Consider the following 23,805-nt stretch of genomic DNA (forward strand, 5'->3'; position numbering starts at 1 on the left):
TGTGTCAATACCCAGCCCTAATAGATACAATGTTCTAGAATGGCCATCTCAGTCCCCAGACTTGAACATCATCGAAAATCTATGTAATGATTTGAAGCAGACAACTCCATCTAAAGCATGTCCTGCATTGAATTTAAAGCTCAGTCCTTATGGACTTGTTGTGTTACCTCATACCTGAATGGACAAATTCAAGACTTTAACATTATAAATCAACTTGTGTCATGGCTGGATGGTTTTTATATCTAAAAAGGCTATAGTAGCAACCAACTTCACATCTTCTATCACTCCAAGTGTCACCATAACACTTTCAATAGTGCATCGCATTGGCCCAAGGATGAAGCAGCCATTCAAAGCTGTAGTTATGGTGAAGACAAAGCAGATCATGATCATCCCAGATTTACCAGGAAGATGCTTATATTGGCCCGTGACCACAAGAGTCAAACTCTATTGTGCTTTTCTGCATCGCAGTGGTGGTTTTTATATCTTGAGTAAATTGACTTAAGAGATTAATGGCGAAGGGACAAAATGGGATCAGGATGGATGCACATAAATTGATGGATGGAGAGCTTATCTGATGGAGCTTCATTAAAAGGAGCAAAGCCTGCCAAACAATTGCTTGTTGAGTCCAACAAGAGATCTGAGGGATTATCATGTTGTGTGGGAATGACGTACATTAGTGCCTATGTTACACATACTGCATAATAATAATTAATAGTATGTAATTATAAGCAACTACACAAAACAATTGCACATTAAGCACATTATGTCGGTAATTAGCATACATATGTCAATAAAGCATAACACTAACAACATTCCAATGTAAAAATGTTTGTAGATTGTTTTAATTAAATCAAAGCTTTCATTTTTTGCTAGCAAATAAATCTTATAATTATTTTGGTGAAAAAATCTATTAAAATTATCTATTTTTTTCTAACAGTATAAGAAGGAAGCAGTAGAAAAACCCATCAAATGTTGACTTTATCTTATTCTGTCAGACCCCCAGCACTCATGTTCTTCCTCAAGACACTAAATCCTGACTGACTAACTGACCCTTTCATCATCTGCCTCTGCAAATGTCAAATGTCATCTTCTCCCTTCACAAACTGACAGTAAGTGGCAAAAATAAAGAGCTCTGACTTGACAAGAACCCACCTTAAATTACAACAGAAACACTTAATTGTTGTTCCAGAATAGCAGTAATCGTGTGATGGGCCATTTATGCCAACAAAAGTGCCTTTTGAAATTGCTTTTAATGAAAAGTGGGTGACTTATTGTGCACAAATCTGACACAAATATGAAATGCATTTATAATGCCTTCCAAATGTCAAGTGAACTGCACTTTTGGGTCAAGATGTGATGGACAAGAGACATTACGTCTTCCATACGATTCCTCCATTTTCCATAAAAAGCAGATGACACAGAGCTGACAATGTTTTTATAGCTGTTTCACTTTCCTTTTTTTTTCTCGGACAGGTGGAAAAGTTGCTAAAATATGCCTATTATATTATGATATATTGCAACAGCTACATTCAAAGTTTTTCTTTGAATTCTTTTCAGTGTCTTTTTTGTTTGTGTTTGAGAAAAAAAAAAAAAAAACATACCTGGAAAAAAACATGTTGATTCAATCACATTAAATTATATTTTTGACTTAAAATAAAAAGTCAATTTAAATGTCAGCACACAAAGGACCTTTTCAAAACACCTGACAGACCCATTTTATTGTGAATCAATATGCCAAAAAAACACTGAGCAAACGGTTTTGTTCATTTTCATTTCTAGTATGCATTCTCAGTGTTTCTCTATTTTTACACTTATAAACAGCCAAATTCTTGTTTTTCATTGGCATTGTTTTCAGGCTGTATGAAGTAATTAAGAGTGCTCAAATAACTGTTGTTTAAACTGTTACATCATCACAGATATGTTTTGTAATTTATATTCATAGTGTCAGTTTTGCTGACTTAGTCGATACACATGTCTGGTCATTATGGAGAAGTAACAGCACTTACTGCAGCTAAAATGAAGCATCTGTCCAAGCACAATCATTACAATCTCAATCATTTGTTTCCCCAACACAGTTAACAACACATAAGCATACCGTAAATTAATTTATTATGCCATAACAACAACTATTACTTGTGAATGTAGATGCATTTCACTAACATCAGCACATATATCAATACAACAGCACCACTGCTAGCCGTAGTTGAGTGGACCTCAGAAAGCTGAATAGATGCTTGAATTAATATGTACAAATAATCCAGGGCTGAAAGTGACACATTGTAGACTGCCTCTGACATCTTTTGTAGCCAAATCTGATTCTGCACTTGTTAGATCAGTTAAATTCACACCTCTCAAGTCTGTTGTAATCATAATTAATTACAGCAATTTTGTCAATTTGGCTAACAATGGATGAGGAACTTTATAACTTAATTTAGACTTGAATATTTAGCATCAAGTCTGACAAATCTAAATGTTGTTACTGTTAAAGGTATGCAACTTTTTTTGTTCAAAATTAACAAAATTTAAATAATATTGAGTCAATACATCATCAATCCTTTTTTTTTCTCCTGTCTTACCCTGATTCACTATGGTAAGTCTATTATAAGTGTTTATATTTTAGACCTGACTGGATGGTTTTCGCAGGACACTGCGTACATATGTCACAAATGCCTAGTCATATCCGTAAGTTGCTCTGGCTACTTTGACATGTGTATGGTGTGGGAATGCCATAGGTTAGTTGTCACAATAAGAGAGAAAGGTTGATATGGAGAAGCTAAATCTCCAACCTCCAGGGAATCACATGTTTAAAAAATAACACAGAACAGAGGAGAGTCTGCTGGCAAAGAGAATGCGACAGAGCTTGTAATAAAACAAGAATCAACATTGACTTGGCTTTTCAGAGATGGCGAGAACTGAGGGATTTGAAACATTGTAAAAGCGACGCGGAGAATTTTTATTACTCAACAGGTATTTTATTGAACAGATCATTTGCAATATGTAGCTCTCTAATAGAGTTCATTGTAAAGCATTATTAATTGTGAAGGGTCATTTCATTATGGTTATAGTTGTTGTGGCGCTGTGCTGGAATTAATTTTCAAGGAAGTACCACGTCTATTAATGGGTAAAGCTACAGTAAAGTCTTCAGCTACTCAGCTTGAGATCCTTTCCATCTAAACTGGTTAAATCTCTTAAGCCTTGTAGTGAATGTTTTATGAGCAGTAGAACAGTCACGCAGAGCCAAAGCACAACCAAAACAATGTTCTTCATAGTGTAGCTTTAACTAAAACTAAAAAGTAGTCTTCAGTAATTGAAATAAAGCATATAAACTAAAATATAAATATTGCAAGAAAAACTAAAACTAAAAAACTAAAAACTAAAACTAAAACTTAAAACTTAAAACTAAATGAAAATTCGAAATGCTGCCTTGGCAACTAACTAAAATAAATCAGTTAAATTTGAAGTACTAAAATTACTAAAGCCATATATATAAACTAATAACTGAAAATATAAAAACAAAAGCTGATTAAAAATATTAATAAATACTACAATAGTATAATAATACTAATATAACATTGCTAATCTAGCAACTATCTCTAAATTTGTACCTTTTAAAAAAACTGCTCCGCTTCACCCTACTGAGTGCTTTTGATTCTGCAATAAATGAAGTGGATGCTATTTAAGGTTCTTTAGTGGGCGTTTTGTATCTGCTTGGTTTCTCACACACACCTACCAGAGCAGATTCTGGTTCTCTTGCGACAGATGGCTCGAGAACTTAATTGATTTGGTAAACTCTGAGCAAGTTGTTGTTTCTTTCTAATGCTGTGACAAGTGATTACTTGAGGAAACTCATTAACAGTCCTCTGAAATCAAGTCAGCCCCCTAGAGAGTTAGTAATTGCAGTGTTTTCTGCACCACCATTCAGTGGCAGCGCTCCTGTGAATAGAACATGAAAAACAAACCTGTTTACTGCAAAGTAATACTAAGACAACGCATCTTTCTATTCAGTTGCCTTCTCTGGCTGCAAAAACAAACATACAGTACAGTGTGACTAGTATGTTCAAATCATGAACAAATGCCTCTTAGGAAATAATTATTTTAATGAATCGCAAAACAAGACTAAAAAATATTGGTTTGATTCAATCGAATGGTCCAACTAAGGTATGTGAACTAACTGCTAGATCTAGTAATTAATTAATAATAAAGATCAAAACAAATACCACAGCCATTTGTTGCTGTTTAAATCTACAGTGTTCCAATTCAATGTCATTCAAATATTTTAAACTATTCCAATTCGGAACACAGGAACAAATATGATACAATTCAAACCATCAGCTTTAAACTTGCAGGAGGAATGGGAGCCATTTAAACCTTGAAATAAAATGGACAGCACATTTCTCCACAAAGTGAGCCAACAGTCCCACAGTTAAGTTTCGATGTTGTCACAGCACCTCTTCAAGAGCTTGGAGCACCTCGTCTTTCAAATAAGAATCTAGATCAATCTCAGGGTCATCCAGATCAATGTTGAGGAATTTCTCCACCACCTCAGCACACCTGAATCAAAAAATACATTTTAAGTAGGAGGAGGAGAGAATTTAAGAATAATACTGTTTCACTGTCCAGGTCTGTGTTTCTCAAAAGCATCGTACACCTGAGTTGATCGTAGAGACCATTGGTAGCAATGGTTCTAAGACATACTTAGGCTCACAATGCTTTTGGGAAATGCAGCCCAGAACCATCCTTTACCTGCTATTCTGTACATCTGCAGATGGCCTGTCCATCTTTCTGATGGTTCTTCCTGTTCTGTATAACTCTGACACCTGCATATATGACGATATTTTGGAGATTAAACGGTTAGTTCACCCAAAAATGATAATTCTGTCATTAATTACTCACCCTCATGTCGTTCCAAACTTGTGAGACCTTCGTTCATCTTCGGAACACAAATTAAGATATTTTTGATGAAATCCAAGAGGTTTCTAATCTCCCTATAGACAGCAATTTAACCACCACTGTCAAGGCCCAGAAAGGTACTAAAGACATCGTTAAAATAGTTCTAGCCCACATTCTGACGTAGAACCTGGAAGCGCTGAACATAAACAGCATAGGAGAATGACACAGAAGAGAAGATATTGATGAATAAAGTCATTATTTTTGTTTTGTTTTTGCACAAAAAAAGTATTCTCGTCGCTTCATATAATTAAGGTTGAACCACTGTAGTCACGTCAACTGTTTTAACGATGTCTTTAGTACCGTTTTGGACCTTGAAAGTGGTGGTTAAATTGCTGTCTATGGACGAGTCAGGTACCTCTCGGATTTTATCAAAAATATCTTAATTATCTTAAAACGAAGGTCTTACGGGTGTGGAACGACATGAAGGTGAGTAATTAATGACAGAAATTTTAATTTTTGGGTGAACTAACCCTTTAAATCCTATAATGTCAACTAGGGATTAAATAATAAAAAAAAAAACAAATAAATACATCAGCATGCACACATTTAATTCAAAGCTGTGTTTTATTTAACTGTGAAAGATGGATTTCCCAAACTACTCCTTGGAAAAATGCAATAGAACACTACTCAAATTTGAAAACCTATGTTATATATGCACAACTCATATACAGAAGCAGGACATCATATAAATATGGTGACTGAATATTCAAAGAACATTCAAAAGTAAAGTTCCCATAATGTTTGTAAAATGATAAAGTAGAAAGTTCCCTTAATGTTTTTTTGAAACATCACATAACCAAGAAAAAGTGTTTTTAAGTGTTTTATTTTTGTTCGGGGAAATGGAACACCTTCAAAAGTAGGAGATAGCAAAATAGGAACATCTCACATCTGAATGTCATTAAAAAAGACAGTAAGAAGTATTTCAGTGTCATACCTCCACTCCTCTCGTAACCAGGTCATTGGGAATGCCGGCCAGAGTGGCAATATTAGCCGCACAACTCGACTGGCAGATGCCATTTTTCACTTGGTACAAAAACACCAGCTCTTCCCCTTCTATAGCTGTCTCCAGAGTCTGTCAAACAATAAACAACAATGCATAAATTAGTTTACTGGTCTTAAAATCACAGTTTTGGAAACAAAAAAAAAAATCAATGACAATGATTTTTGGTTTATAAAAAATGTCTTCTCCTATCATAGCATTGTTAAAAGCCTGTTTCTATGGCACCAGTAAAGACAGCAGTGGGGAATCAGAGATCAAGCCCAGCTGTATGAGGCTGTGGAAGCAAGTTGACAAAAGTAAGTGAGGACACTGAGGCCCACGACGCAACCAGTGATTGAGACATGCAGTCAGGAGAGACAATCCATCCACCTGCATCATAAACACACACACAATATTAGTTATAAAATGCCTTCAAAAAGTCTTCTGTAAGTCCTGTTTGCTCCTCTTGTCTCTATACCACACTTACCGTGTTGGTTCCTTTGCCAAATTCATCCACCAGGACAAGAGAATTCCCAGTGCTGTAGTTCAAAGAATGAGCCATCTAGATTGAACAGGAATCATAATTATTAGAAAACATCTGAAGGATGATATTGCAATTCGCTGTGTAAATATTTAAATGACTCAGTGGCAGTTTTGAATGGCTGCCTTGCAAACACTGTACAAATTCAAGCTACATAAAGCAAGAGACATGACAGTTTGGTAACATTCACAAAATCGGATGAACTGAGATGTATACGGGCATTTGTGTGTACAGGGTGAGTGTGTGATGGTCTCACCTGGTTCACATCTATCATGAAGGTGCTCAGACCCACTGATACAGACTCACGGCTCTGCATGCGGGTGAAGATTCCGTCCACCAGCCCAATCTCTGCCTCTTTAGCGGGTATATCTGAGCCGATCAGTGCCATGAACACAATCAGACCCACCTTTAAAGACCAACCAGAATACAGGATTTTACAAAAAGAAATGATGAAATGCCTACATTTAGGATTATTCCCAATCAAGCGTCAGGGAATGCTGTATTTAGCTCCTTAAAGGTAAAATTCCATTTTACATGATTGTGTGTTGGCAATGTGTGTACACAACCACCCTATAATGATTAAAATCCACCCGCTCCTTTTTTTTAAAAATTCCCATAAGTCATAAGCAGTGCCTCAGAACAAGCCGTTTGCAGTTTCTGGGCAAAGTGATGTCACTTTGCACAGGGACCCCCCACGACTGCTGACGGACTCTGCCGTATTAGCATAGACCCTGCCCTGAGCGAGTTGTACACTGTCCGCCATTTTCTCCAGGCTGGAGCAGCTGTAGCGACAAGAATGTCTGGTAAGCGATTGAGGTGTTTTTTTGTCAGATGTAAGTGTGAACATAACAGTCTTCATGTACTCCTGAAATCAGAGCTGCTGAAGACGGAGTGGATTAGTTTTATTTGTAATGGGAATGTGCCCTCATATACCTAAATTCGTTTATGTCTGCACAAATCATTTTACACCAGACTGCTTTGTGAATGAATGTCAATACAAAGGGACAATACAAAACACAGCTTTTGCTAAAAAGTTGTTACTCAAGGATGGATCATGGCAGCACACTTTATTATATTTAATCAGAGTTGATTTACACATATAAAGCTTACCAGTTTATTAGGCACCCCCCGAGGTCTGTATATATTTGTTTACTGTTAGTTGTAACGAGTGTTTCTGTGTGATTCGCTGTGTATGTTGATAATAATGCAAGAGAGAGAGTTTATGGATAATATTTTAATGTACACATGCACTGTTTTATTCAGCTCTTACAGTGATTTTCTGCAGTGAAAACAGGTGCTTCATCTTTTGTGTAAAGTACAATAAACATCATAAAACTCATCTGTAAAGTTTTGGCTATCATTCGGATGGGGTCCGCTACACCAGGCTTGTACTAATAATGGATAAAAGCAAGATGACAACGTAAGTTATAACTAATTAAACTAAACTATACCTGTTCTATCTCCATGCAGCATATATTCTCAGTTTCTGACATTATTATTGCGTCCTGACTCCTGACACCAGAGAATGAGCTCTTGAAGCTCCGCCCTCTTAGGCTGGGAGCAGGAGCTCATTAGCATTTAAAGGGACACGCACTAAAACGGCACGTTTTTGCTCACCCCCCAAAAGTGGCAATTTTAACATCCTATAAAAATTATCTGTGCGGTATTTTGCCTCTGTGCAGCTATAGAGTGCTGCAGGGATGACATATTTTTGTAGGCCAACCCAGGAGTTCGCATCACCCTGGTTCCCTCAACAAAAACCCAAAAGGATTTTTCCATTGGCTTTTGGATTATTGCAGAAAATAAGCTCTGTGTGACCAACAAAAGTTTGTTATTCTTGCATGTTTTGTTCATTGCAATAATCTTCACAAATGAACACAACTTGTATGAATTCTGAAGCCTAAATACAATCGGCAGAAGTTAAAAGCTAAACGTAGTCTATAAACAACGTTCGACTTCAACGTCACCATCGCTAAACTTCCGATAACTCCTTCAGTCTTTGTTTAAAAAAAATTTCCCTGAAGGTTTGAGTTATAATAGTGTGCAAGAGCGCGATTATAAACACAATAAGGGTGAGTAGATGAGTTTACATGTTCGTCTGATGATGTTTAATGTCCCTGACAAACTGTACTCTCATTTAGCCACTTTTTAACCGCCTTTTAAACTCTTTTAAAAAAAATCACAAGAGGGCATTACTGATGTATTTTAAATTGTAAAATAAAACATGAAAATGTTGAGCTTGTGTTCACCACAGACCTTATTTCAAGCATTTAACCAAAAACCCCAAAACCCACCCATTCAAAAAAAAACATTAACTTCAGGACGCTGGAACTGGAAGTGCTATCCCTAGGTATTGGCCTACAAAAATACATAATTCCTGCAGCAATCTATTGTGGGCATGCAACTCCTGTCCACATGAATGGGGAAAATACAGAGATCTCAAAAACTGCTTGCCAAGCTCACATTTAAATATTATATTATTTCAAATTAGCAATAAAAATATGTAATAAACGGATCCATAAATGTTGTTTCTTATCCTTAAATATAATTAAAAATCATTTAAAAAGTGTTTATTTAACTTGGCCCATCCAATGTGCATGTATAGTCTGAAGCGCACATCTCAGAACACCAATTGTTGCTATGGGAACCTATTGCTGATTGGCTCTTTTATTTAGAAGGCGGGACTTATTCCATCATATTTCACTTTCTCCCATTCACAGTAATATGAGTGAACCGTTTTCTATTTCAAAGTTAGTTCAATTTACAGCGTTATGTGAATGTGAGGCCTGTAATGTTTATTGCTGCCTTTGCCTGTTTTAGATAGATGCTCTTGCCAGATGAATTTGGTCCTGTAATAACTTTCACTTTGCCTTCAGTTTCAGAGCTGATGTAGGTGTTTGACACAAATACTGGAGTACACAGCTCCAGCAAAGGATGTCTGAAAGATAAAGGGTGGAAGAGATAGAGAGATATAAATTCATAAGAACAGAGATCTCAGAAATGAAAAACCAAAATGTAACATTTATCTAATTAGAAGAGATGATTTGTACCGTGACTCAATCAGGACCAGTCTTTGGTTTGGTGTCAGGGTTGGACAGCAGTAGCCGTGATCCCGAGAGGCCTGAGCCAGAGCAATGAGACAGTCCAGCTCTGCACACAGGGACATGACCTTATGAAGAGAGTCGCTCCGCTGAAGCACTGAGGCCTGAAGCTTCCTCATTAATGCCATCTCCATATCTACAAAAAAAATAACACGATTACGTAGTTTTTAAAGACATAAGGGTTTTGTGCAATTATGTCATTGATTAACTGCAAGAAAGAAGAAAAAAAAAGACCTAGGATGTCACAATGCAGGTCTCCCAGCATGCTGTCCAGCTCTTTGGTTCGAGTGCTGCGGTAATGCAGTCGGTCTTTTGACAGAAACTAAAACAATCCAAAAAATAAAACACAAAAATCAGCTCTTACCAACTTTCTGATCCCCAAGAGAAAGCAATGTAATTATCACATTCAAGGTCCAGAAAGTTAGTAAAGACATTGTTAAAATAGTCAACGTGACAACAGTGGTTCAACCTTAATGTTATGAAGGGACAAGAATACTTTTTGTGTGCAAAAACCAAACAAAAATAACTTTATTCAACAAATTCTTCTCTTCCCCGTCAGTCTCCTATGCAGTTGACGCAGTGCAACGCTTCCATGTTTACGTCCAAACGCCGGCTCATTATTGGTCGGCTCCTGCGTCAGCATCGCATGCATGCATCGTGCTGCTCACGTGAACAGCGTCGGCCAATACTGAGGTGGCATTCGGACATAAACACAGAAGTGCTGCACTGTGTTTACAATGTCAGCTGCATAGGAGACAATGGAACAGAATAAATTGTTCAGTAAAGTTATTTTTGTTTAGTTTTTTTTGCGCACAAAATGTATTCTTGTTGCTTCATAAAATTAATGTTGAACCACTGCAGTCATGTGAACCATTTTAAAAATGTCTTTACTACCTTTCTTGAAATTGGTTATGACGTTGCTGTTTATAGGCAGGTCAGAAACCTCTCAGATTTCATCAAAAACATCTTAATTTGTGATCCGAAGATGAACGAAGGTATTACGGGTTTGCAACAACATGAGGGTGAGTAATTAATGACAGAATTTTCATTTTTGGGTGAACTAACCCTTTACAGTTCAGGCTAAATTAACTGCAAAAGTATAATACTCAATGTGTTCCAATTTAAACAAATCCTAATTATAGTGCGTTGCCTTACAAACAGTGTAATAAAAAGCACTGGCATACTCACGATGAAATCAAGACCCTCTATCTCAAAACTCTCTTTATCCAGCATGGAGGGTAATCTTGGCAGTGACAGTAAAAATCCAATCTGTCATCCAACACAGAATGAAATACCAGGATGTCATCATGTATATCAGTTAAACAATATAATTACTATCCATCAACATTTATACAGGCATTTTATTATATGTGAATGCATACCACTGAAATGCACCTTATACTGCTCACTATCAGTTAGCAGCTCTAAAACCTATTCATTTTGTTATTTCAATGATAAGATCTCTTAAGGTGAAAAGTCTTTTTTTTGTGATGTTAAAATATTTTCTCCTGTCAAAATTTAATATGTAGAGACCGCTATAAGTAAACCTTTAATAGGCTGATTTATCCCCAAAAAGTGTGGTGCTTGCAACATTGCATTGTGTTTGAATGGCTTAAAATGTCTCAGCCAATGGCATGAGTTTGGGGAAAGACTTCCTCTTTGCATGAACAATAGAAAAAGAGGAATATAAATGCATTTGGGAAATCTGTTTGGAAACATTCATTATTTTTGCAATTCTGTTTGGTGGCACAGATAAGTCACAAAAAAATAAATAAATGAAATTCTATGACTAATTACAAGCTATTTCACTATTTAATAAAACAGTACTGCTAGCTGCTTTTGCTAACCTAGATGAGATGTCACAGCTGTTACTGCACAGTCGTTACAGCTGCTTGTCATTTAGCTGCACTGCAGTACACTAATTACAGGAACAGTCATCTTGGAGCAAGCTGGGGTCAAGTGGCCTGCTCAGGGGCATAATGCCAACCTTACTGACTCTTCATTTATTGGCTCGCTCTAACATGTATTTTGACCTGCAACCTTTATGTTAAAATCTCAGTGTCAACAATTAGGTTACACATCACATTTTAATGAACGGAGGGGAGCGTTAATCACGTCCTGACCAGAGGCATGTAGATGACACTGCAGGTGGAGAAACGAGGGTCCAGGTTTTCCAGCTCTGTACGAGCCACGCCTGTCAGGAAATCTGGCAGACCCATCATCCTCCTTTTCTCTGTAAAAAAGAGAATAAAACAAAAATATAAAAATCTATATAATAAAAGTGAAGCAAACTTTACAAAGTTCATGATTCAAACTGCTGAGAATAACTGATAATCAACAAGTGAAGAGTTGGTTGTCCTTTTGTGTGTGTGTGTGTGTGTGTGTGTGTGTGTGTGTGTGTGTGCACATGTGTGTTTTAAATGCAATTACAAAGTTATCTGCTTTTGCTAAAAAACAAACTTTTAATATATATTAAAAAACATACTTTCAATGAACTTTAATTTTGTAAGTTACCTGCATTTTTTTTTAGTTAATTATTACTTTATCAAAACAACCCAACTGCAGTTTGACTGATATTACTTGGAATGCACAAAAAAAACAAAACATGATTTATGAGAATTAATAAAAACTGAGTTATCCGTTTTTGCAAATGAACTCTTCACTTGTTGATTACCTCGTCAGTGTTTTTAATCTCCACTCTGTTATTTAGCAGTTTAGATAGCTCTTTAATGCTGATCTAAGCAGCAGAAGACACTAGCCAGGGTTTAAATCCCAGTTGCTCAGATGGGAGCTGTTGTAACACTGCATTACAATGTGCCCCTATTACAACTATGCTATTCAATCATGTTAGTGACATAATTCACATTAACAACTTTTTATTTTCTATTAAGAAACCATGAGAAAAAGGTGAATAAAAATGGGGCATGTTGTTACATTTCACTTCCATTCTTTCGGGGTAAATCAAGAAAAAAGTATACAATGTATTAATGAAACCAAACCACATAATTGTACTAGACATGTGTGAAATTAATGTGGGAATAAATAAAATACTCTGAAACACAAGTGGTTTTACACAAACTGAGAAAGTCAAAAAGTGTTAGGTTGTGCCGCTCTCCCCTAGTATGCGCACTGCCAAGACAAGACGACGACAGATGACAAGAAACCTTGTGTAGTGTGAGCATCACAGCAATTCAGCTAGTCTTAAGGCCGGAACACACCAAGCCGACGGTTGGCCGTCGGGCAGTTTTTGTTCGTCGGCCGACTAAGTTTTCTCAGTGTGTTCTGCACCGTCGGCTGAAGTCGGCGCTCGTCGGTCCGTCGGGCCATCTGATCATTCTGATTGGCTGTTCAGCTACTGCCACCTGCTGGTACGGAAAGGCATGTCATCTTGCGCAGGCACAGAATGGACGTGCTACTTGGTCGGGTGTCGAGTGTCGGTTTGGTGTGTCAGGGCAACTTTGGACACAGACGCTGCCGACGTGAGCCAACCTGCTTTCGTCACCACTAGTTCGTCGGCGTCGGCTTGGTGTGTTCCGGCCTTTACAGTCCTGTAGTGTGAGCTTGCCCTTACTTGCAGACCTAGGATTGTTCACTGATAATTAGAATCAGTTCAATGGAATCAGTTAAAAACATCATACAGATGTGCTGAAAAATAACACTGATTTGATCTTAAATCTACATTGCAAAAAAACGACATACTTCTACAAAATCAGAATCGAATCAGAAGTCTTGCACACCCATAGGAAACAGTTCACTTTCACGTTGAAAATAAGTGGATAATTAAACAATCGTTTAGTTTTCCCAGTTACCTGTGAATAATATATTAGCCACCGATATACTGTGCACCTTTAGTTGCTATACCATCAAAACTAAAAAAAATCCATGGAAAACCACTCACTCTCGTCAATAACAGGGTCGACATTCGGCCTAACAGTGAATCGGTTCTCGGCTGCACTTCCTTCAAAGTCTACCTGCAATGGAGAATGGAAAATGCAAAGCAATTATATTAAATCAGTAATAATTTAACATAAACATCAGTTAAAAACATGCATTGCTCCATGTTCTCACCACTTTACTGATGTATGTGGCGATGTAGAAAAGATCATCGGTGAAGTTTGCACTGATTTCACTGAAAAGTTGGATGGATTGGGGCATGGAGCGAACAGTGTCCCTAATGCACAATGCATTGTACACCGTCTTATAAAAAAGAAAAATTGGGGGGGGGAAATCAAACCAGGATAGCCAAGCCTCTTTAGGAAGAATGAATGAACTTAAAGGGTTAGTTCACCCAAAAATGAAAATAATGTCATTAGTTACTCACCCTCATGTCGTTCCACACCCGTAAGACCTTCATTCATCTTCGGAACACAAATTAAGATATTTATGATGAAATCCGATGGCTCAGTGAGGCCTGCATTGCCAGCAATGGTACTTCCTCTCTCAAGATTCAAGTGTTTTGAAATCGGCCATCACTAAATATTGTTAAAAAGTCGTTATTTTGCTTTTTTGGCGCGCAAAAAATATTCTCGTCGCTTTATAATATTAAGGTAGAACCATCGTACTCACATGAACTGATTTAAATATGTTTTTAGTACCTTTATGGATCTTGAGAGAGGAAGTACCATCGCTGGCAATCCAGGCCTCACTGAGCCATCGGATTTCATCAAAAATATCTTAATTTGTGTTCCGAAGATGAACAAAGGACTTACGGGTGTAGAACGACATGAGGGTGAGTAATTAATGACAGAATTTTCATTTTTGGGTGAACTAACCCTTTAATCTTAGCGTTGTGCCACACCTTATATAGACTTTGCCAGACTGCGACCTTCGGAGTGGAGAGAGACATTTTTTGCAGCAATGTCTACATGAAAGACAAGCTAAGAGTCAGTTTTTGTTGTTTGGCTCTGCTTAAATAATGTTGAGCTTTAGAAAAAATGTTGCAAAATGTACCGAGATGTTCTTAATATTCCGCAGGCAACTCTGTAAAGTGCTCAGATCAGCAAAGTTTCGAGGGGATGTAAAGAAACGGATCACTTCCTGACGTCTATTCAGGATGTTCAGATCTCGAGTAGGTCTATGGAACCATTGCCTGAGACAAAGGAAAAGGAAGTCTTTATTTCATCCAATTAGGGCTTAAACACCTTTTAAATGTGATAACATCTCTGTTATAAAACTAGGGGACATTACCGTAAAAGCAGAGATCCAAACTTGCTCCGACAGCGATTCAGAAGACCTGCATAAAGCAAAATGTGGCCACAGTTTTCCCACAAATATAAAGAAAATAGCTTACCCTAAAATGAAAATTCTGTCATCATTTACACCTATTCACTTTTATTGCATATGATTAGCATGAGTATTCTTCAGAACTTACACTTTCTCTTATAGTGTTGAACGGAAGGTTTGTAAATGAAATGAGAGTCAGTAAATGATGACAGAACTTTGGGTGAAAAAATTCCTTCTGCAGACTTTCCATAAAGCAACAACCATTTTCGACTTTTCTGAGTACACACTTAAACAGGTGTGAAGGAAATTTTTAATTAATTATAACTAACATTCTTTTTCTTGCAGGATTAACATTTATATGCTTTTGAGAACGAAATGCCCCAGCACTTGAAAATACTTTGTTTATATTACATTACTGCATTTTTTAATCTTTCTACTACAGTACTCTACTATAGTACTGTACTTTTAAAATCTATTTTTATTATTTTGTTTGATCTTTTTTTATTTTTATTTATTTGTTTTTACATTTTTCACACTGTTTTTGCCACAGACCTCTTACCGCTCCCTTTTCCACGCCAGTTTGAAAACCCCTGCACTAAAACATAACAGGATTTAATTAACTGTAGATGGTGGTAAAAAGAATATGTTTTACCATAAAGACTCAATCCCTCTTTCTCTCCTGACTGAAGTTTAAAGACGGAAGGATGCAGCTCAGATTTAAAGATCTGTAGTGCACTGAGGAAAAAGTGCAAACAGGTTTTTACAGCTCTAAAAAGGTGTATGAACAGAACAAATAAAGGAAGGGACTTGTTCATACAACCAACCTGTATGTGTCCCTGTCGATGTACACAACATCTTTCCTGCAAAATAATGAATGAACAAAACGAACAAAACAGATTTTTATACTTTTTTATACTATGTACAGCACTTTGGTCAACCTTGGGTGTTTTTAAATGTGATTTATAAATAAATAAATATTGTATTGTATTGTACTCACTGGAAAAATAAGAAAAAAACATTTTTTAAATGAGTGGCTGATACATCAATGTCTTACAGCGTGTACGTCAGGAACTTGAATATGGGGATGCCTACACTGCTGTCCTCCAGCTCTGAGCCGACTCTTCTCCTCTCTAGACACTTCAACAGTCCTCCTATTGACCTCATCTACAACAAAGAACATCATCATGATATGTATGTTCATTTGTTCAGAATCAGCATAAAACATCTCTGATGCCTCACCATCAGCACCGAGTCTAATGGGATACAGGAGGAGAGATACGGGATTTTCTCACTCTCTGTGATGTTGGGAGGGAGAAACGGGAGGTGTGCTGAGAGGAGTCGCTGTCTGCTGATCTCCAGACCTGCAGAGGATGGGAGAGGATCAATTACTGTGACCGAATCTTCACTAAGCTGATGAAACACTGCAAAATTTCATGCACACATGTGCAGTTCATGCACACATGCGATTAATTTTTTTCCAGTTTAACGCATTAAAAATATTAACGCAATTAAATTTTTTCTCAATTGCTTAAACACATTTCTTGAAACTATGCCTCGTATTCTCAAAACAGTATACACAAATCCATAACGTCTCACCCAATTCCCCAAACATCCTATTTTCAGGTCAAAATGAAGCTCTACACTCAAAACCATTCACTCTTGCTGAAAAACCAAACTTTGCCCTCACTATAATACAATACGCACTACAACATAGTCTTAAATTCTGCAATAAATTCAAAACAACATTTTCAAAACTGGTAAGTTATGTTGCTTGTGGTTCCCCCCTCAAAAACCTTTTCACATGATGAACACAAAAGACACAATCAATGTATACATTGCACATTTTTATTCATTCATAACACAGTAAAAAAATAAAAATTATAATAAAATAATTAATAAAATTAAAAATTATTAGCTCTTTGGTCTGGGTCAAGACAGAGAATCTCATCCACATCACAATTGGCCCTAACCGGGCAGCGGGGGTAAAATCCTCTACATGACTGCCTGATCCACCCCTGGCATGCATATGTCTAGGCAGGCTTCTTCCGTGGCCTGGAGGAGGTGAACAAAGATATAAGGCTCTCAGTCATACACTTTCCACTGCCATGCCGAAAAAAACTCCTCTATCAGGTTTAGGACTGAAACTCTATCTGTATGCAAGGCAATTTGATGCATTTCTTTATTATAGTAGCATAGTGCAACAGTGTATGCGTTGTCACAGCACAGAGTACAGAACTCAAAAGTTACTGTACAGAGCAGTCTTACTCTAAGTACACCTACCTATTTTCCTCCCTGAAGGTTCTGATGATGGAGGCAACGGTGAAGCGACTCAATTTGGCTGTAGTCATTGCCCAGCCTCCCTCATAGTCATACCATGGACAAGGACAAGGTCAACTAAAGTGGCGTGTCTCCTTGCCCTTGCTTGTTCTCATCCTCCTTCTCTACCTCCTCCTCATCCACCTCCTCCTTCACCTCCTCCTCCTCCTTCACGTCCTCCTCCTCCTCCTCCTTCACGTCCTCCTCCTCCTCCTCCTCTCCTCTCCCTCTTCCTCCTCTCCCTCCTCGACCTATTCCTTCATTTCTCTGTGGATCCATTATTCAAAACTCAATGAACTGATTCAGGCCCTTTTATCTATCTACTGAAGGATCTGATTGACGTATGTTCAAATTTGACTCTTAGTGTTTTTACCTGGGGAATTGTGTGCTAATTGAGCTCAAGCTGTGCTTACTTAAGTGAACAGTATTGAATGCTAGTGCTTTCAAAATGACCACTTGGTGTACGCAATAAGAAATTAAGGGATTTGTGTGTAGAGTTCTGCAGTGACAGCTCAACAAATCTGACTCATGTGTCAAAACAGGGGAGTAGTGTTTAGAGTTTAGGGGATTGGGTGTGCTTTTTGATAAATGCCGTTATGGTTTTGAAAGTTTAGTTCAAAAGCCTGGTTATAGTGTTTTAACAATCGAGAAAAACTGTAATGCAGCATCCGTTTTTTTCTGTCATCCTTTGGCTAGCATTGCAATATATGATCACGCTCTTATTCATGCAAATGCTTTTAAACCATTTAAAGGGTTAGTTCACCCAAAAATGAAAATAATGTCATTAATTACTCACCCTCATGCCATTCCACACCCTTAAGACCTTCGTTAATCTTCAGAATGCAAATTAAGATATTTTTGTTGAAATCAAGATCTCTCTCAAGATCCATTAATGTACTAAAAACATATTTAAATCAGTTCATGTGAGTACAGTGGTTCAATATTAATATTATAAAGTGACGAGAATATTTTTGGTGCACCAAAAAACAAAATAACGACTTATATAGTGATGGCCAATTTCAAAACACTGCTTCCTGAAGCTTCGGAGCGTTATGAATCAGCGTGTCGAATCAGCGGTTCAAAGTCACGTGATTTCAGCAGTTTGGTGGTTTGACGCGCGATCCGAATCATGATTCGACACGCTGATTCATAATGCTCCAAAGCTTCCTGAAGCAGTGTTTTGAAAGAGGCCTGCATAGCCATTGCTTGCTATGCAGGCCTCACTGAGCCATCGGATTTCAACAAAAATATCTTAATTTGTGTTCCGAAGATGAACGAAGGTCTTACGGGTGTGGAAAGGCATGAGGGTGAGTAATTAATGACAGAATTTTCATTTTTGGGTGAACTAACCCTTTAAGCGCGCCAAAAGAGAAAATGAGAACACGCTGTCTGTGAATGTCCTGTCACACACACGACGCACAGAAAGACGCGCGCCATCGTGCGCACGGAAGGCGCACCAGAATCGAGTTCTCTGTCACACTTGAACGAACAATAACAGTATCAGTTAAAATGAAAATATCACTTTTGTCAAGTATCCTCATAAGAGCAGCCTTGAATGAGTTAAATAAAGTCTCAAAACAAAAGCTGTGAGAAAGTGGGATGCGTGTGAGATCCGCCTCGTGCAGCAGCGGTAGCCTTTAAAGTGACAGCAACCATTGCTGTCTGCCATTGAAGATAATGAAAGAACAAAGGTAACAGAGAAAATTACTCACTGCTCTTGACTAAAGAACTTTTGTAGCTTTAATAATGATTAATCTATGTTTAATTTAGGCTATAAATTATTAAGTACAGACTGTTTGGTAACTTTATTCAATTTCTGTATTTTCTGTTAGACATAGGAAAGGCACAGGTAAATATGACATTTATTATGGGTTTATGTGAGGATTGTTCTAAGTTCACTTAAATTATAAGTTGTTATATTTTTGAAGCCTAATAAATGTAAAAAAATAAATAAATAAAAAAAAGAGAAATCTTTCAATTACACTGTAATGTTGAATGGCTATAATTCATGTTTAAAATTTGGAGAAAAAATCAATTTCGTCGAGACATCACAGGGCTCTACAGTGCGACCATTTCAGTCGCATTTGCAACTAAAAATAACTGCGTGCGACTGTGAAAAAATATTTAGGCGCACCAGTGCGAGTGACCCGATCGATTCTCATGAACAGATCTATAATACAATCGGAATAAAAAGCACAACTCCCAAAATGCATCTACACTGAACAACAGTTATTTTTCATACTGCAATCGGCTGCTTTTCATACCTTCATTCAAAGACTTTACTTCAGTCAGCAGAGCAAGTGCAAAAGACGTGCACGAAGGACTACACTTCAAAGATTGTTTACAAGCTGAAACAGGTATGACGCACTTACCAGACCATCTCATGCTGCAGATGTTTCAGCCAAATTAACTGGAAATACTACATTTGGATTATCATAAGCAAGGTCGGAAATTAACGGGGGCTTGGGGCAAAAATGCCTCTAAAAATTAATTAAAAAAAAAAAACACAGTTATGAATGCCCGTGCGCATACTTTCACTTTTTAAGTAGCAGCAATTCTTATTCTAAAAAATTCTAGAAAATATTTATTATACGAAAAACACAACAACAAAACAGTACAATGACAAACTCGCTTAAATATGCGCGTTTACATTTCACTTTGCAAATGTTCTTCCATCGTCTTGTCATTCAGAAAAGTGAGGCGAAATGGGCGAAGTGAGGTGAAATCTGACTCCTGCAGTTGATCTGTGCTGGACTCCCATTCGGCTCACTGAATTGAGCAGAGGCGTTCCGTTTTAACTGTAGTGTCTATTCTCTAACTGAACTAAATGAAAATTAAAACGACGTTGGGAGCTGTGCTGCGGTCACGGTGGGCAAGTGATATAACCGGTGTTGCTGCTGAACACCAGTAACATTGTCTATCGCAGCTGTTTCTCCGAGTATTGGCATGATTGCAAATGTGTTACTTATCTTATTGAAGTCCAATAAACAAGTAGATATTAAGTGACTTAACATTAGACACAATACTGTCTGTTTTTGCTCTATTTCGTGAAAATAGTTTCAAACAAAGCCACACCAGAACTGTTGGCGTCTCCAAGCAACTGTGATTTTGAATGAATCTGCTCTTTGAAAATCTGAATGAATGACTAGCACATTAAGATTTACCGCCACCTACTGGCGGTTTTATTTTCATATTTACACTTTACATAGGCTGTTTTTACTTAAATATCCCACTTTTAAAGTTTTTTTTTGTTGTTTTTTTTTTACATATTTCTATTCAAAAAATTGTATTTACCAATGAGCTGCATGAAGTAGTCCATGTAAATGTGTCTAAGCTTCTGTGTCACTTCTGCAGTTGCAAACATGGATTTTTTGATGATTTCTTTTGATTGGAGACACAGTCTCATTGGGTGTTATTGTTCTAACTGAATTTATTGTTTAACATTTAAAAACAAATTTTCTATTTTAATTTAACAAATTGACGAAATATGATGCATACATTTAATAAGTTTAGAAAAAATGCTCTTATAATGGTAAAAATGCCCCTAGAAATTAATTTAAAGGGTAAGGGTTAAAAAAAAAAAAAAGGATAATGGAGATATAATTAATTTTCAGGGCTCGATAATAAGGACTGTCCGATGGCCCGGGGCCAGTGTGAACGACGATCGGGACAGTAGACGGAACTGTCACTTGCCCGATCGGGCCAGTGCTGTAGGGTGTGCGTTATATATCGTCTATGATATCGTAATTGTTGATTTAACGATCTGATATTATCGAGTATGTCCCTCACTTTACAAAAAACAAAAAAAAAAAACACACCCATTGAGTGCACGCATGCACTACGTGACGTAGTCTAGTATGTTAGAATAGTGCGCGTGCACATTTAGATTGCACGCTTTCGCTGCGTGATTTAGTCTATTAAAATGCCTTTAGAATGCCCCAGAATTCAAGATAATGGGCAGAAATGCCCCTGTATATATTTCATATTTATATCATTTAATATAGTTAACCAATATTACACAAAGAGCGCCGTTTTTCTCCAAATATTAGCATGATTACAAATGTGATATTGATTTTATTCAGCGTACAGTTTAATGAACAACAACTTAATATCGAGTGACTTACATTTAAGACACCAAATCGTCTGTTTCACTGTATTTCGCCAACAAAAATAGTTCCAAAGTCCACAGAAATCTCTGAGCAACACTTCCTGAATGAATCAGCCGTTTGAATGAATAGGTTGAATCTCAATGATTCGCTCATTAACAGTGATTCGCTGCCACCTACTGGCGGGTTTAATGTCACATTTAAAGTGTCTTCATTTTTTTTTAATAATTTCAAATAACAGTATTTAACGTTTTATATTCTCAACATTAAAAACATTTTTATGCATCTATAACTGCTCTTGACTGATTAACTTTAATAAAGTTTAATCTATAGCCTAGTTATAGTTAGTTATACATTAGATTACAATTTCTATACCTGAAAATCTCCTGTTTAAACCTACATGAAAATCTTGAAAAGCACCATTTATTTCATTTATATGTTTGTTCTGTTGTATTTATTTGTGCTATTACTCGTAATTTGATTATTTGTTACTATTTTATTACTTACTGTTTATTTGTCTAACAATATTTAATATAAGTGAGTTAATCTAGTAGCTTTTGGTGTCATAACCCTATTTATTGAGGTTAAATGTAACAAAGACAATGAAAACAATAACTATGTTTATTTTATAGGCCCATTTTCTTGTCTTTTACTTTTATTAATTTTTTGTTGTGGTGCCAGTGAAAATTTTGGCGGGGCAAGTAAAAATTTGATCCACTGGCCCGACTGGGCCAATAGAAAAAATCCTTAGCATTGAGCCCTGATTTTGAAGTTTTATTAAGTGTTAACAATGAGATTATGTGGTTTTTATAATCAATTAACACTGCTTTTGTCAGTTAAGAGAGAGTTAGTTACTTTGCTTCATGGCCATGTGGTTTTTTGCATGTGTCTGAATGATGTCACATCCTGTCACATGATATTGACCACATGACTTAAATGGTCCAAAATGGTCCCTTTATACTGGTTACTCTGAATGACAATCAATGAAATTCATTTTTCTGGACATTCTTTCTCATAACAAAGCAACGACTTCTACACATAATTTTAAAACCATGTTGCAATATGTTGATATATGATGTTATAAAATCATGCCAGAATAAAAAAATATATACATTTATTACATTTTAAGATATTTTAATCACAAATGAAATGGCTGTATTGGCCTTTAGATGGTTAAACCGAATGACCTTTTGACACTTCAAAATCTTTAAAATACCTTTATATGTAGCAAAATATAATTAAAACCTTTTGGATTCAATAAAAGATATATAGTTGTACTGCCTTACATACTTTGGATGTCATATCTTTGTTTTTCATTATTATTAAGGCCTTTGGACAAAAAAAAAAATTACCCGTCATGTCATTGACCCATATATCAAAGATTTTTTGTGTCATTTTTGGAGTTCTACAGAATCTCCATCCAGGAAAAGAGCAGCATTAACATCCTGTTAAACTACACAGAATAACAAATTTTCCTGGAATTATGATAGAGAGCAAAATAAAAATAACAATAATAATAAGAAGTTTAAGTAGAATATCAATATGTTGGCTTTTCCAAGCCAACATAACTATTTGTGAACACTTACCAAAGTTTGCATTTGGAAACATCACCATTTCAGGCTTATAATCAGGATTTAATTCTGAAATTGAAGCAAAGTTTGATAGTATGACGCTTTTTGCACAAAACAAACAAACAAACAAAACAAAAAACAACAAAGTGAGAGATGATCTTGCTGATCATCTAAAATTATGATTTAGAGAAAATTAAAACTATTACCAAGCCTTTCGAGAAACTGCGTCAAGCTCTGCTCTTGTTTGGCACTTGTTATTATGACGTTTGGACTCAGCTCTTGAATGACTGAAACATAAAATTCATGATGGCAAAAACAAACCAACACAATCAAGCAAAAACATCATGCATTCCTCTACCTACTGCATCTCCAATCAGTGTATTCTGGCTGATACAACCAACAGACGCAAGCAGGGAAATGTATGAAGAAACAACCAACGGGAGACAGATGAAAGAGAGCAAGAAACTAAAGAGACCTCTATGCACCCATGCATGCAAATACAGCAGAAAGCGGGTTGCAGTGGATCCAGTACCTCTATCCAGCAGGTGGAGGTCGCTGTTGTCCATCGTGTCCAGCATGAAATGCAGCGTATAATCGCTACTGTCATAGTAACTCAGCCCAATTTTACCTTGTTGAATAAATACACTCAGAAAAATCTAAAATAAAACAAAATTATCACATCGCTGTGTTACTAACGTAATTAAGTACGTTATAACTGAGATATTATTAAATAATAATAACTATTTACCTCAGAGTTTCCCTCATTCTCCTCATCTTCATTTATACTCACAGCGCTACTTTCTGGTTCTTGTAAAATGTTGCTTTCAGCCATATTTCACTATACATTTAGACATTTACACTTATCAAGTCATTCTTGACTTGACTTGTGTTCGAGTATCTAAAACAAGAAATAACGCGCAAATAATATAGGATAATCAGCTGTTTTAATATTTGTTGTTTTTTCTGTGATATTCGACCAAATGTCGCCGCTGTCTTCTGAGTTCTGACCACAGGCACG

General features: G+C 36.7%; 1 protein-coding gene across 1 annotated transcript; it reads right to left on the reverse strand.

Moving 5' to 3' along the window:
- Positions 1-1,596: 1,596 nt before the first annotated feature.
- msh5 (mutS homolog 5) lies at positions 1,597-23,801 on the reverse strand. The gene is made up of 24 exons (XM_051863999.1): positions 23,536-23,801; positions 23,320-23,443; positions 22,994-23,074; positions 22,803-22,856; positions 16,034-16,155; positions 15,849-15,958; positions 15,619-15,654; positions 15,447-15,529; positions 14,759-14,804; positions 14,522-14,660; positions 14,370-14,432; positions 13,640-13,768; positions 13,470-13,542; positions 11,695-11,804; positions 10,760-10,840; positions 9,806-9,893; positions 9,521-9,707; positions 9,282-9,408; positions 6,727-6,876; positions 6,417-6,491; positions 6,176-6,319; positions 5,885-6,022; positions 4,744-4,817; positions 1,597-4,551 (listed from the first exon to the last, which is right to left on the reverse strand). The coding sequence occupies exons 1-24, from the start codon at positions 23,617-23,619 to the stop codon at positions 4,440-4,442; spliced, it is 2,430 nt and encodes an 809-aa protein (XP_051719959.1). The 5' UTR covers positions 23,620-23,801; the 3' UTR covers positions 1,597-4,439.
- Between the last annotated feature and the right edge of the window lie 4 nt (positions 23,802-23,805).

Source organism: Ctenopharyngodon idella, chromosome 15 (assembly GCF_019924925.1).
Source record: "Ctenopharyngodon idella isolate HZGC_01 chromosome 15, HZGC01, whole genome shotgun sequence".
Lineage (NCBI taxonomy): Eukaryota > Metazoa > Chordata > Actinopteri > Cypriniformes > Xenocyprididae > Ctenopharyngodon > Ctenopharyngodon idella.

What these genes read in the sequence shown, in the direction of transcription:
- msh5 (XM_051863999.1), bottom strand. Translation starts at nt 23,619, where the DNA reads ATGGCTGAAAGCAACATTTTACAAGAACCAGAAAGTAGCGCTGTGAGT. An exon ending in AGAATGAGGGAAACTCTGAG is followed by an intron (nt 23,444 to 23,535) that starts GTAAATAGTTAT and finishes GTTTTATTTTAG; the next exon opens with ATTTTTCTGAGTGTATTTAT. An exon ending in TCTGGCAAAGTCTATATAAG is followed by an intron (nt 13,769 to 14,369) that starts GTGTGGCACAAC and finishes CTTTTTTATAAG; the next exon opens with ACGGTGTACAATGCATTGTG.